This window comes from Gavia stellata, chromosome 10, assembly GCF_030936135.1.
Source record: "Gavia stellata isolate bGavSte3 chromosome 10, bGavSte3.hap2, whole genome shotgun sequence".
Lineage (NCBI taxonomy): Eukaryota > Metazoa > Chordata > Aves > Gaviiformes > Gaviidae > Gavia > Gavia stellata.
The window spans coordinates 7914363-7928192 of NC_082603.1; the positions used below are offsets into that span (position 1 = coordinate 7914363).

Here is a 13830-nt window from a genome sequence, read left to right on the forward strand (position 1 = left end):
TCCAGGGTGAACAATCCCATTTCACATTCAGAGCCCTTCACCTTGATGTGGTGGTTGTGGTCCCAAACACCAGCCCATGTTGCGTCCCTGTGATCCAGTGGGGTGGGGGCTGTTCCCAGACAGATGTGCTGGGGTGCTTGGGGAGGTGTAGGGGCCCCTGTGCTGGACTAAACAGGAGGTGAGCTCCTCCATCCATGGGTGGGACTGCTGTGTTTTGGCTGTCTCCAACCTTGGTCTCTGGTGTCGGTGGCATTTCTGTCAGCCCTTTACTTTTGGGACCCTTGTTCCTTCCAGCCCTGAGCCTGGGACTTTAGCTGTGCTGCGATTAGGCTCTCCTGATTCTCTTTTTGCTGTCTCTTTCTGATGAGAGAAGCATTGTCCTGCTTAGCAGGTAGTTGAAGTAACACTGGAGAGGGGAAATGGTGCCTCAGAGAGTTCTCAGTGCCATGTCCCAGCTTCCTCTTCTGCACCTGCCCCCAGGACCTTGTACACAGTTTCCACCTGGGTGGTGGTGCTGCTCCATGCAGAGAGGGGGATTAAAAGTGAGCACAGCAGGCTGGAGGATCGGATGTGCTTACAAGCTCTGCTTGCCCAGCTGGAATATAAATAGGGCTTTTCCCCTCTGTGGGCCCTGGTCTCTCTAGGTGGGAACCAGAAAGCCAAGCTGAAGTGTAGCCTGGTTTTAAGATTATGCACCCAGTGAAAGGGATAAAGTTCATCCTGTCTATGCCTTTGGCTACTCTCCACCTGCATGGGATCAAGAAGGTGGATGAAGACAGACTGTCTTGCAGGGGGGCTGCAGGTCGCACTGGGTCTCACTGGATGCCTTTTCCTGCCAGCTGGAAAGTGAGTTAATGGTGTTGCAATCCTGTGTAATGGCTGTGCTGTGCCTGCTCTGGTCTGCCTGCTAGGGCAGGCTTTACTCCTGCTGCTGGAGAGTCCTGCCAGTACCTCTGGCTTTCTCTACCAGCCCCATCTTGCCTTTGCTGCTGCTGTGGCCACCCACAGAAGGACCTTGGTGCCGCAGGAGTGTGTCAGGACTTCAAATCCCTGCTGGCACCAGGTCTGAGCAAGGGAATTTAGTTTTGCAGTTGCTTGCTAGAGGCAAAGCCTGGCTTTAAAGCTGGGCTGAAGGCCTTGGAAAATGGGTGCTAATAGGATGAAGGCTTCATGGCAACCCTACCGTATTAAAGAATTGCTTAGAGCTGCCGAGTTTGGGAGCTGCTGCTACACGCTCCGTAGCCCTGTCCTTGCTGGGTTTGGCAGATCTCCGTCAGCAGCATGTCCTTAGGGACAGTTTTCAGGTAGCCTTGAACTCTCAGTGCAGGCACCGCTGCACCAACCCGAAAAGTGTTGTTGTTATCACCATGCTGGCAGTGCACTGCTTTGGACAGGCATGAATGCTTTTCCAGCTGACCCAGATCCATGGAAAATGAGGTGGCAAGGTTAACGCCCCTGACCCCGGACTGTTTGTGTCTTGTGCCTGCTTCGGACTGACTGTTTGGTACCAAAGGGAGTGGACCAGGCCCACCCCAGACAGCTGAGCACAGGCAGCAGGTTCTCACCCTGGAAAAGCTGGCTTTCCTCGACAGTGCTGCCAGAGTGCTTTTGCAGCATCTCCCAGGAGGTTGGGGTGCAAATAGTTGTACTTGAGATGCAGGGCATAGAAAGCTGCCATGGCTAAAGCCTTCAGCATTCTTCCTTAGGTTGCCAGGATTAGGTGTTGATCAGTTTTAGGTTCAAGTCACTGAATGCCGGGGTCATCCTGAGCACAGACCTCAAGGGACCAGCTCTGGCTGCGAGAGGCACCAGCAGCAGCAAATCAACAGTCCTGGTCAGTAAATTCACAGTAATAGAATGTATTGAGCAAGTTTTATAGAGTCTCCCTCCCCCCCAAGGCTGAAAAGACCGTTACAATGTCTGGTCTCAGGTACGTTATAGAGCAGTTGTCCTTATGTTCCTTTGAGATACCGTGGTCTTTGTATTACAATCTGTGCCATCCCAGCCTGGACTGGTGGCAGGAAGAACTGTAGTGAGTGGAAGGGGTTGTTGTTTCCAGCAGTGTCTGCATGCTTTGGGGTTGGTTTTCACTTAGGAGACGTTATGAAGGAGATTTTACAACAAAAACAATTCCTTCACCCAAGCGTAGGGTCTGTTTATTCCATTCCCTCTTTGTGCAGAAGACAGACCTCTTCATTAGCTGCTATTTTCCACATGATTGCTTTTTTACAGGGAATGGCATGTTTGGCTAGAGGTGTGCATTCCTGCTGCAGAGCTGGTTCTTCCTCCCAGGCTTGCTGGTGTGACCTGTGTGGTTGGACCCTGGGGTCCCCGTGGCCGAGGGCACAGGGGCTGCAGGGATGGATGTCTGCAGCTCTGATGCAGGTGGGGAGAGGCCTCCCCTCTCCTGGCTGTGGGAGCTGGGCAGAGCAGAGGGGAAGAAGGTCCCCCTGGGGCGTCCCCTTGCAAAACAGTAGCTTCTGGAGCGGCTGGGTGTGAGAGGACCCCGCTGCTTGGCAGGGTACTGTTCCCTACTGCTGTTTGGCGGGGGAGCAGTGGGCTTCACTGACCCATTCCTCTAGGGCTCCACAGTGGGAGCAGGGACCATCTCTTGACTCCTGAGTCCTGGAGTTTTTGCTACAGCTGCCAGCTGGCCCTGGAGCTACCTTCAGAAAGATGAAACTTGATCGCTCCCGCATAGGAAATTTGGTGTCAGAAAGTGCCAAGACTTGCCGGAGACCGGGGAGTAAATAGCAGCAGCGCTTGGAGCGCAATCCACTGCCCCGTTCCCCCAACTACATGTGATTCTACTCCAGGGACGACAGCGAGAGGGATCCTTCGGCCAAACGCTGGGGAAGTAAACAGGGCCGGGGCAGCGCAGGGACACGGCCGCGGCCGCCCCCGCCCCGCTGGAGGTGCCGGTGCCCGCTGCAGGCCGGGCCTCGGCCGGCGGGGACCAGCGGCCGCGGTGCCTGAGGCGGTGAGGCGGCAGGGTGGGAGCGCGGGGGCGGGGAGGGGGATGCCCGTAGCGGGGGGCGCGGCCCCGAGGGGTGGGCCCGGGCTGCGCAGCCGCCATGGCGACCCACGCCCGCCCGCCGCGCACATCTCGCGAGACTCTCCGGGACAGCCCCGCGCATGCGCACGAGCGGCGTGGCAGCGCCCTCCCTCGGAGCACCGGAAGTTCCGCTCTCTGAGGCATTGGCGGAAGCCTTCTCCATTGGTTGGGCGTTGCCGGGAGCGCCGTCGCCGCCGCTGGTGATTGGCGGCTCAGCGCGCGGGCGCCGCGTGGGGTCGGGATGGCGGCGCCGGCCCGGCGGAGTGTGGTGTTCGTGACGGGCAACGCCAAGAAGCTGGAGGAGGTGGGAGGGGGGGCGGTTGCGGCCTGGCGGGGCCTGGCCGGGGCCGGGGCCTGATGGGCGGGTGTTCCTCCCTCCTCCTGGCCTTCTCCCTCCACAGGTCACTCAGATCCTCGGGGACTCCTCTCCCTACACTCTGGTGGCGAAAAAAATTGACCGTAAGTTGGCGGCGGGGCCCGGGGGGACGCGGCGGCGCGGCTCGGCCGTCTCCTCAGCGCCGGCCTTTGTGTCCCCAGTGCCGGAGTACCAGGGGGAGCCGGACGAGATCTCCGTGCAGAAGTGCCGCGAAGCCGCCCGGCAGGTCGCTTGCTTTCTCCTTCCACCTTCCCACCGGTCGGAGTGGTAGTGTGGGTGCGGGGGGACCCCTGCCCCGGCGGGGCGGGGGGCAGCCGGGGGCGTCGGGGCATCTGGACCGGCCCTGAGGAACGTCAGGGACGCGGCCGGGCCGGGCCGGGCCTCGCTGCACTCCCGTCACCCGGCTCTTTCTGGCCTATGCTGGGTGACGGTGAATTCTCGCCGGTGACGCAGTGTTTAGGCAGCCTTGCTGCTGCTCCTCTGGCCTCTTGTGTCCCTCGAGCAGCAGGAGGACGTGACAGCTCCTTCAGTCCAGCCCCAGCGGTTGTGGGACACTGAATTTTCTGTCAGCTGGAGCTTCTGATGGATCACTTTCCAGAGCTGTCTCTAGGATGGCTGTCTTAAAAGAACCAAGTGAGGACTGAGAGTCGAGGAGAATGTAGGTGTGCCTCCAGGACACAGGCTTTCCCCCTCCTTGTCCCACCATTCCTGCAACCCAAGAGGGCAGGGGGTGTTCAGCTCTGCTTGTTTTTCTCCATGTGAGATTTTTTCCTACCACATTTCAGCCGCTCCGGCCTGCCTGGGGAGAGCATGGGTTTAGTCTGGTATGGATCGCTTCCAAGGTGAAGAACTTTAGTGGCTGGTGGATTTTTGTGACATTCCTGTTATGGTGGAAACGTGAGAATAGGATAGAGCAAGAAAATGGGGTTGGAGTCAATACCTTCCTCTAGGTATAATGTTTCCATCTCTTGGGCTTTTACTGTAGGTTCAGGGACCTGTTATAGTAGAGGATACCTGCTTGTGCTTCAATGCCCTGGGGGGGCTTCCAGGACCATACATGTAAGTAGGAGGGCACTCGCTTAACCTTTCGTGTCCTAGAGTTAGGAGCGCAGGCTGGCAGAATGTGTTTCACAGGGGTTTCTCTGCACGCCAGGAGCAGTGGGCTCAGGGAGGTGATTACTGGTCTATGTCCTCGGCTTCACCCTGCATCCCAGGGACTGGACTTGAATTTGAGCCCTGCTGTAAGTCACGGAGCAGGACGAGAGAGTCAGGCCTGAGTCTCCCAATCTATGGTGCCTGCTCTTGCAGCCAGCTTAGGAACCTGGCCTCACAGCGGGCTCTGTATAGTTAAGGCACCATGCGTTTCCCCAGGACTCTGGGATGAGCATTCTATAGGTCCTCATAGGGATGCTTTAATCCAGCAGATAAGAAGATTATTACATTACAGTGTAAATCCAATAAAATACTGCCTTAGCTGCTGGGATTGACTTTTAGTGTGATTAATTCTCCAAACTATCTCCGCTGAGCTAAGCAGAGACATAAAAGCTTTATATGCTGAAGCTGGCACTAGAACTGGGTATAAGATGTGAACAAGTTGCGTCGAGAAATGTATTCGGCATGTCATTGCTCACAAGTAGGAACTGGGTTATTTACAACAGACCCCAGTACTGCAGTAAATTAAATACCCCGTTGTTGTTTTCACTGTGCCCCATTCAGTTTGAGAGCTAAGTTTGTCTTTGTTGGTAAATAGTCCAGAATGAGATGATATGACAGAAGATTTAAAGAGGGATTCGAAGGGCTATGAAAAGGTAGACGACAATGTCTCAAGGATGCTCGTATTTCTGAGAAATAATAGCAAAAATTCATCTTTCCTCTCTTCTTCCCCTTAGAAAATGGTTCCTGGAAAAACTCAAACCAGAAGGTACTGCCTCCTGTGTCACTGCTCTGCATGTAACTCGGTCCTTTCGAAATGGAATGACTCCCTGCCCATGCTGGGTTCTGCTGGATGTGCTTGCCCACCACACTGCCTGTTGCAGAGCTGGTTCCTTTCCTGCCTGTCCATCTCTGTCCCTTCGCGTTCTCTCCTTGAGCCTGTTCCGTGCCCTTCTTCATGGGTTCTTGTTTCCCCCAGTAGCTTCAGCATCATCCCTGGATTCCCAGACTCCTGCCTCTGCAGGCTGGTGGCAGGGCTTGTGGGAACTTCCTGTCTGACATCAGTGTGACTTGGAAGACCTGCTGCTCCCTTTGGCTTCTGTGCAAGCCCCTCTCCACTAATGCTTACCTCCCCGGCATGCAGTGACTGCCTTTGATCTTGCAGTTAAGAGTGTAACTGCAAATCCCGCACTGGCATCACGAGCATGAGTGTTAATCACGCTAATTCAGAGTGGGCTTTAGTCCTCTCTGGTGCTGCACACTCGTTTGCTTCCACTCCCAAATTAATAGCGGGGCCCTGCAGCTCATGCTGTGTTAGATCTGAGGTGCTGGCTTCAGTCATACGAGGGACTTGGGCCAAAAGCATCCTTGTGCCTGAGCTTTGTCACCTACTGTAGTTCTTCCTCTCCCTTGTGGATGTGAATGCAGAATGCTCCCTCGATCCGTCTCTAGGTGGGTGTGTTGCGCTCTGAGGGAAAGGCAGTAACGCTGGGATCCTTTCTGTCGCTCAGGCCTGTACAAGCTGCTGGCTGGGTTTGAAGACAAGTCTGCCTACGCTCTCTGTACCTTTGCATTCAGTACTGGAAACCCCGAGGAGCCAGTGAAGCTCTTCAAAGGCCAGACTCATGTAGGTGGTGTGCCTGGGGAAGGGAAGATGCTGAGGGGGAGGGCTGTAATGTGCATTTCGTAACAGCATTGGCTCTGTTGAGGACAACTTTAGTGGCCCCTGGGTCACCGAATGCCCTAGGAGTTTGTTGGGAACAGGCTGAGGGAGAGCGCAGCGGGTGGGCGGTGGGTGCTGAGTGCTGCAGCCCTTTCACCCAGCTGTACGTACCGAATGCTTTGCACGTTACTTCAGGATCTTCAGCCCCCTCTCCCTCTGGCAGGGTTGTATTTGAGTGCAGTTGTTAGCTGTTAATTGGGAGGGTAAAGGTGCTGTCAACACAGGGCTACATGGTGGAGCACTGAGTTTGGGACTGCTAATTTTGTTTACGTCCTGGGAATGAGGACAGCACCATGTAGCAAGCCTTTGGTGACCACCGCGTGAGCTATGGCTGCATATAGCTCTTCAGTCTGTGTTTGAAATGCGACTGCAAGGGAAGTGCTGCAAAACCGCAGCTTATGGGGCTTTTTTGCTTTCTCGTGGCAGGGGCTGATAGTGGAGCCCAGAGGCCCTCGAGATTTTGGCTGGGATCCCTGCTTTCAGCCAGACGGCTACAACCAGACGTAAGTGGTGTTTTACCTACAGCTCTTTACGTAAGGAAAGCCAGGGTCGAGGTTGTGTGTGGTGAGGAACCTGCTTAGGGTGGCAGGGAAAAAACACCCTCCTGGATCTGAATGTGGTGGGTTACGGGGAACCCCAGGATCGGGATGGGGATTGTTGGCTTTGCAAGCCTGTCGCTACGGTCGCCCTGCTATAGTCGAGCAGGGAGATGGCGAGCAGAGGGGGAACTCAGCGACTGGGGCACACACGTGCTGTAGCATCTCTGCTGCTGAGACTTGTGTTTTCTCTCCCCTCCAGCTACGCCGAACTGCCCAAGGCGGTGAAGAACTCGATCTCGCACCGTTACAGAGCACTGAGCGAGCTCTCTGCCTTCTTTCTTCAAAGCAACTCGACAGAGCCCCGCTCCGGTCCCAGCTAGCCTCCCCGGGCTGCCGGCATCCTGTGTTGTCCGTGTCGCATGCTGCCCCGGGAGAGCTCTGCTCCGCTGCCGGCTGCCATTAAAGCTGCTCCTTTTGAAGCCACTGCTACCTTTCCCCCGCGCCCCGCCGTTGTTGTTGTTTCAGAAGCGCTGGGCAGCCCAGGGGGTCGGGATTATTTAGGCTGCACGTTTGTGCCTCGGGGAAGGCTTGCAGGGGCCGCTGTCTCTGGGAGGGCCCCGGCCCGGCCCGGGCATTCCCCGCCGCCCTTTCTGCCTGGGGAAACGGCAGAGGCCCGGGTGGTGCAGAGCACCGAGTGCCGGGCTGCCTGCACGCCCGCGGTGGCAGCGCCCCAGGGGACCGGCTCTCCCCGTCCCGGGCCGGGAGGGAGCCGCTGCCGAGGTCGGGGCCGGGGGCGCGCCGGGGCCGCTGCGCGCCCACATGCAGCGGCCGCTGTCCTGCACGGAGCGGCGAGCCAATGGGAAGCGGCCGGGGGGGGAGAGGCAGCCAATGGGCTGCGGGGCCGCCGCGTCCAATGGTGGCGCTGCGCACCCGGATGCAGTCAGCGGGCGGCGCGGCGGGCGCGGGGACACGTGCGCCGGGAGCGGCCCCGGGGCTGAGCCCGCCCGGTCATGGACCTGCTGCCCCGGAGCCCCGGCGAGTTCGGCTCAGCCCGGTACTGGGATCGGTTCTTCCGGCAGCGCGGGCAGCGGCCCTTCGAGTGGTACGGGGCCTTCCCAGAGCTCTGCCCCGTCCTGCACAAGTACGTCCGGCCCCGCGACAAGGTGAGCCCCGTCCGGTGCCCGGTGCCCGGGCCGAGCCTCCCCCGTACCGGCCTCCTCCTGGGCGGTGAGCTCTGCGCCGCCGCGCCCCGGCTTAAAGCGCCGTCGCGTGCTGACACAGACGATGCGAAGCCCCCAGTGTGCCGTAGCAAGAGGACAGGAGAGACCCACCAGCTGCCTGGCTATGGAGAGCTCGGGGGGGTAAAACACCCGGGTCATCCCCAAAAGAGGTGCAACAGATGCATCGCTTCTGTGCCCATGTGACTTCTCTGTATGGAAATGTTATCTTAGGGCCCCGCGAGTGGGTTTGCAGGTGCTACGGGTGTGGTTTTCACAGGAGGCTCGTGGCCGTGGCTGATATTTGCTCGTTAAACCCTCTGGGGCGCGTTTCCAGGGCATTCTCACCATCACACTGCTCTTGTGCCGCTCCCCAGGTTCTGGTGGTGGGCTGCGGGAACTCGGAGCTGAGCGAGCAGATGTACGACATGGGGATGTGTGAGGACATCGTGAACATCGACATCAGTAACGCAGTGATCCGTCAAATGCAAGAGCGGAGCGGGAGCAAGAGGCCGAAGATGAGTTACCTGCTTATGGACATGCTTCAGATGGACTTCCCTGACGCCCACTTCCAGGTGGTCCTGGACAAAGGCACACTGGATGCTGTCCTCACTGATGAAGAGGCGGCCACTATAGCCAAGGTGGACAAGATGTTTGCCGAGATCAGCCGGGTCCTGCAGGTAGGAGGGCGCTACCTCTGTGTCTCCTTGGCTCAAGCCCACGTGCTGAAGAAAGCGGTGGAATACTTCTCCCAGGAAGGCTGGGTTGTGCGTGTCCATCAGGTGGCCAGCAGCGGGGACAAGCAACAGTTTGTTCTACCCGTCTTTGTGTACGTCATGACAAAGTTCAAGAAGATCCCTGGCTCGGCACCGCAGATCCTGGAGATCTGCCCCGAGGAGCAGGACAAGCCGATGCGGATGGAGAGTGTGGAGCGGCTGGTGGCAGCCGTGAAGGACAGGCAGCATTACGCCCTGCTCTGCAGCCAGCTGAACAAAACCCCCTGCAGGGAGCAGGTTTCCCTGGATCTGTGCGACAGACAGAGCGGGAGGCCTCGCTACACGCTGCATGTGGTTGACAGCCCCTCGGTGAAACCTTCCCGGGACAATCACTTCGCCATCTTCATCAGTGAGTACAGCCTCTCCTGCCTGCAATGAGATGGTGCTCTGGCCAGGAGCTGCAAAATGGCCAGCGGACCTGGCCCTGCTGAAATTGGGGCTGGAGAGGGAAATAACCCACCTTTGTGGGGTTCGGTTGGTGTTTTAGTCCTGGCTTTGTGGTGGGATATGTGTTTGCCTGGTGGTGCAAGCAGAGATCTGGCACAGCTTGCTGGCTGAGCAGATGCCCATCTGGCAGCAGAGGAATGCTGCCTGTCCTGCCTCCAAGGTGGTGATTCCTGCCTTGATGCTGGTGACAGTTGCCGTAGCATGTCACTACATAAAGCCAGAGCGCAGCAGATGCAGCCGGAAAGGCATCGCTGGTCTGTGTGGGTGTCCTGACTCGCCAGGGCCAGGCTGCTCGAGGCTGCGCTTCGCTTTTGTGCTTGCACCTCGCGGAGATGTGTCGGGCTCTGCCAGCAGCACTGTTCCCTTCCTGTGCGCCTGCAAAGGTGGGACTTAGCACCGCCTGGAAACGGGTCATGAGACTGTTGGATGTCCCCTTCTTACGAGACGTGGCTTTTCCAGCCTCCTGCATGAGCCCAAATGGGGAAGGTCCTGGCTGTCTTGATGGTTGCAGAGCACAGCTCTAGGCACGCAGTGGTACCTCCTCATGATGTCTTGCCATTCCCTGTGGCTCCTCTCTTGGAGGCTGGGGTGGTCGTTCGGGGACCGGGACTGGCCCAGGCTGATGGCAGCTCCTTCTGCAGTCCCGCAGGGCAGAGAAACCGAGTGGCTCTTTGGGACGGAGGAAGGGCGGAGGCAGTTGGCTGCCAGCGCGGGTTTCGGGCGCCTGGTCACCGTGGCCCTGCACAGGGAGCAGCACTACGAGGGCATGGCCGGCATCCAGGTGGAGCTGTCGGGGAAGGTGATGGAGCTGGCCCCGCCGGGCCTCCCTGCCCGGCAGCAGGTGAGCCCCACTGCCTGGCCCCCTTGCTTGGCTTCCCCAAAACTGGGGCCAGGCTGGCTCTTTGCCAGCAGCGAATCCGTCTTCTCCAAGGGAGACCAAGCTGCAATACCTGAGCTGGCTGCCTTGGTGGGGAGGAGACTGGTCTCAGTTGTAGCTCCTGTCGGTTTTCCTTTCAGCTGGCTGCCTTTGCTGGAAGGCAGGATTTGAGGGTCCTGCGTGGCAGGATTCTGTGTGAAGTCTTTGCCCTCCAAAAACCCATCATCCCAAGAAACCAGGCATCCCGAAACCCTGAGAGCATCCGGCCCCTTCTTAATCCTGGCTTTAACTTCTCCTGTCCCTTCTGTCACCTCCTTCCTGCCCCAACTCCCCAAACCTGAACTCTTGCAAAAAGTCTTGGCTTGTTTGCTCCCTGTACCCCAATACGTGTACAGGAGGGAAGCCGGTGTCCCATGTGCTGGTCCCCATCTCCCCTGTGGCAGCCTACAGCGTATCCCGCTTCGTCCCAGCTCTTTAGCCATGGTCGGGACAGCGGGAATGCCAGGGTCTGTTCCTGCAGCCTTTCCATCCTCACGCGAGTCCCTGTCCTCCCTGCAGGTGCCCTTCCTGTCCGTGGGAGGGGACATTGGGGTGCGGACAGTGCGGCACCACGACACCAGCCCCCTCAGCGGGGAGTATGTTGTGGAGGACGTGAAGGGGGACGGGACCTGCTACTTCCGACGCCTCATCTTCCTCCGCAACAGGAACGTGGTGCAGTCAGAGGCTCGGCTCCTGGCCCCCGTGCCTTTCCCAGGTACATGGGGCAGGTGGGGAAGGGGTAGGGGCCAAGGGTGAGTTTTTGGGGCGGCAAAGAGTGAGATTGGTACAGGAGGAAGATAAAAGTCCCGCTGGTACCTGCCTGCCTTGTCCCAGGGTGGCTCTGGAAGTGTTTTTGTACTCTGCTGCCTTCCCCGGGGGTGGGACAGGGGCTGGGGGTGGCTAGGCCCCAGAAAGCATCCTTGTCTGCTGCCTTGCCTTACTAGCTGATGCCTCCTGTTGTTCAGGCCAGAAGAAACGGAGGAAGGACAAGAAGAAACCCAGCTCTGCTGAGCCACCTGCGGCCATTGACAAGAGCTACCTGTGCTGCGAGCACCACAAGGCCATGGTCGCGGGGCTCTGCCTGCTGGGGAGCCCCGACCCCCTCCCAGGTGATGAGGCTGGCGGTGGGAGGCTGTGCCTGGGGCAGGCGTGTGGGTGTCCCCATGCCCCAGCTCCTTGGGGAAGGGCTTTCCTGGCTGGGGTGCCACATGTGCCCTTCCCAAAGCGGTTTGGGCAAGGGGGTGGGATGGGTGGTGTGGACGCGGCTGTCCCGGTGGCTCACCTGGGTGCTCTCCATTGGCAGGAGCCCCGCTGGCAGTGCTGGTGGTGGGGCTTGGTGGGGGCAGCCTGCCTCTCTTCGTCCACAACTACTTCTCGCAGGCCCACGTGGCTGTGGTGGAGATCGACCCCTCCATGCTGGAAGTGGCCACGGGCTGGTTCGGCTTCTCCCAGGGTGACCGGATGCAGGTGCACATCTCTGATGGCCTGGACTACGTGGCCAAGCTGGCGGCTGAAGGTACCGTCTCGTGGAGCATCCCGGGCACCCCATTGAGCCCAGTGGGTGATGTGCCGGGGACCAGAGTCCTGGGCTGCTTTCACCCTCTGCTTTCTGTCCCTGCTTATCTCCTGCCACGTGTCACAAGCTCCAGCCTCACCTGGTTTCTGCAGCTCACAGGCCTGCTGTGCCAACGTGTGTAGGGGACCTTAGATTTGCTGCCTCCTTGCAGCGCCAAGGGCTGCTGCTGTGGGTTTCACTTGGAAAGAGAAGCCCTGGGAGAGAGAGTAGCATCCGTAACATGGCAGAGAGGGTGACCTGACCAGCCCGTTTGTTGCCTCCCCACCATGTGTGGCTCATCCGTGTCCCATGGGATAATGAGTCTCTGCACTCCCTCCTGCAGCCCCAGCCCAGTACGACGCAGTCATGTTCGATGTGGACAGCAAAGACCTCACGGTGGGGATGAGCTGTCCGCCCCCGGCCTTTGTGGAAAAGCCCTTCTTGCAGAAAGTGAAAACCATCCTCAAGCCAGAAGGTAGGAGGGGAGATCGGGCAGTGTCCCTGCAGCTGGGCTGGCTGGTCCTATGCAGGGTTTGAGTAACAAGGCCATGCCACTGGTTTTCGTCGCAGAGAATAGTGGCCATGCCCAGGATTGCTGTGTGGCATCCACTGCTCCTGGTTGGTCCTGGATCCGGATGTTTCAGTGGGCGTTGTGACAGCAGGGAATGGGGTGTAGCGGGTGGCCCGTGGCACTGCTGGGTCAGGCAGGCTGAGACATCCCTGGGGGGCCAAGAAAGGTTGTGGGAAGGCAGAGGGTGTAGGCGGTAGCTGGGAACAGATTGTGTGGCAGCCTACAGCCCATGTGGCAGCAGGGATGTGGAGCTGGGCCAATGGCACCGGGGGGATGCCGGTACTCCTTGTGCTGCCACGGGGCAGGCGTTTGTGCCAGGGTGGCACCGATTCAGCTGTGTTCCCGCAGGGAGGCGGGGAGCAGGGTGGTCTCTGTGGCCTGATCTGAACTCCCACCCCTCTCACCCTCCTGCAGGAGTCTTTGTGCTCAACTTGGTGTGCCGCGACGCCCAGCTGAAGGAGTCTGTCCTGGCCACCCTCCATGAAGTCTTCCCACTGCTCTACGCACGCCACATCGAAGGGGAGGTTAACGAGATCTTGTTCTGCCAGCCCAGCCCTGAGGGCCAGCGGGACCCTGCAGAGCTGGGGGCACGTGCCCGGGCGTTGGAGGAGGCGCTGCGGCAGCCTGGGTGCCCCTGGGACAGCTCTTATGTACTGGCAGACATGCTGCAGGCTGTCAAGATCCTCTGAGAGGGGCCCTGATGCCACTTGAATGAGAGAGCTGTCCCTGCGTGGGTGCTGCGGCCCCGCAGTGGAGGGGTGCCCATGGCTGGGACTGCCACCCCTGGGTGGCTGGTGGTGGCCTGGGTCTGCCTCAAGGACGGGACTGGCGCAGAGAGGTGCTCCCCGCTTCCCCCCCTACCCGCGGAGGGGGTCTGGGATCATGGGAGGCTGTGCTGCCCAAGGGATGGTGTCGGAAGGAAGGTGCTGTGGGTCTGGCAGGACTGTGGGTTTGGGTCTGTCCCAATTGCTTTCCTTTTGTGGGAAAAATATCCCTCTGACCATCCCCTTGCACCACGGATGGCTCCTTCCCTCCAAAGCTGCCTCTCCCCACACCTCCAGCATCCCTGGTGACTGGTGTCTGTGCAAAGCCCCAGCCCTGCCCCAAGCCTGGTTGTGGATGTGTGGGGGTGGGCTGAGAACTGTGAAAATAAAGTGCTCGGGGCTGCTCCAAGCCCTGCCGTGTTTTGCCAGGCTTATTTCTGGAGCGCCCAGCACCCCTGGAGAAGGTACGGTCGCCTCCACTTGTCAAGGGCATGTCCTGGGGGCAGGCAGCTGCCCCTTGTACCCCACTGCCCCTTCTTCACTCGCCTTCCCCAAATGGGATCCCACCACGTGCCTGCCCCTCCTCTGCAGCTTTCCAGCCATTGCCACTGTGAACTGGACCTGTAATCCTCTGGGCTCCCAGTCCTTCTCCCCCCAGCCCCCCTGGGCCAGCAGGGACCCAGCCCTGTGCTCAGGCCCTTGGGCACGCTGACCCACAGCCAGCCCCTCGCTCACCCAG

At 59.1% G+C, this 13830-nt stretch overlaps 2 protein-coding genes across 3 annotated transcripts; both read left to right on the top strand.

Moving 5' to 3' along the window:
- Window positions 1-3296: 3296 nt before the first annotated feature.
- ITPA (inosine triphosphatase) lies at window positions 3297-7328 on the top strand. Of its 2 annotated transcripts, XM_059822073.1 has the most exons (8): window positions 3297-3359; window positions 3457-3514; window positions 3593-3657; window positions 4417-4490; window positions 5321-5352; window positions 6095-6210; window positions 6733-6809; window positions 7105-7328. In XM_059822073.1, the coding sequence occupies exons 1-8, from the start codon at window positions 3297-3299 to the stop codon at window positions 7223-7225; spliced, it is 606 nt and encodes a 201-aa protein (XP_059678056.1). In that variant the 3' UTR covers window positions 7226-7328. The 2 variants fall into 2 exon arrangements, with proteins under 2 accessions (XP_059678056.1, XP_059678057.1); XM_059822074.1 differs by lacking the exons at window positions 3457-3514; window positions 3593-3657.
- Window positions 7329-7855: 527 nt separating this feature from the next.
- On the top strand, window positions 7856-13016 carry METTL13 (methyltransferase 13, eEF1A N-terminus and K55). The gene is made up of 8 exons (XM_059822068.1): window positions 7856-8008; window positions 8440-9187; window positions 9927-10126; window positions 10721-10916; window positions 11167-11310; window positions 11505-11717; window positions 12100-12231; window positions 12742-13016. Exons 1-8 carry the CDS (start codon window positions 7856-7858, stop codon window positions 13014-13016), a joined length of 2061 nt encoding a protein of 686 aa, XP_059678051.1.
- Window positions 13017-13830: the final 814 nt, after the last annotated feature.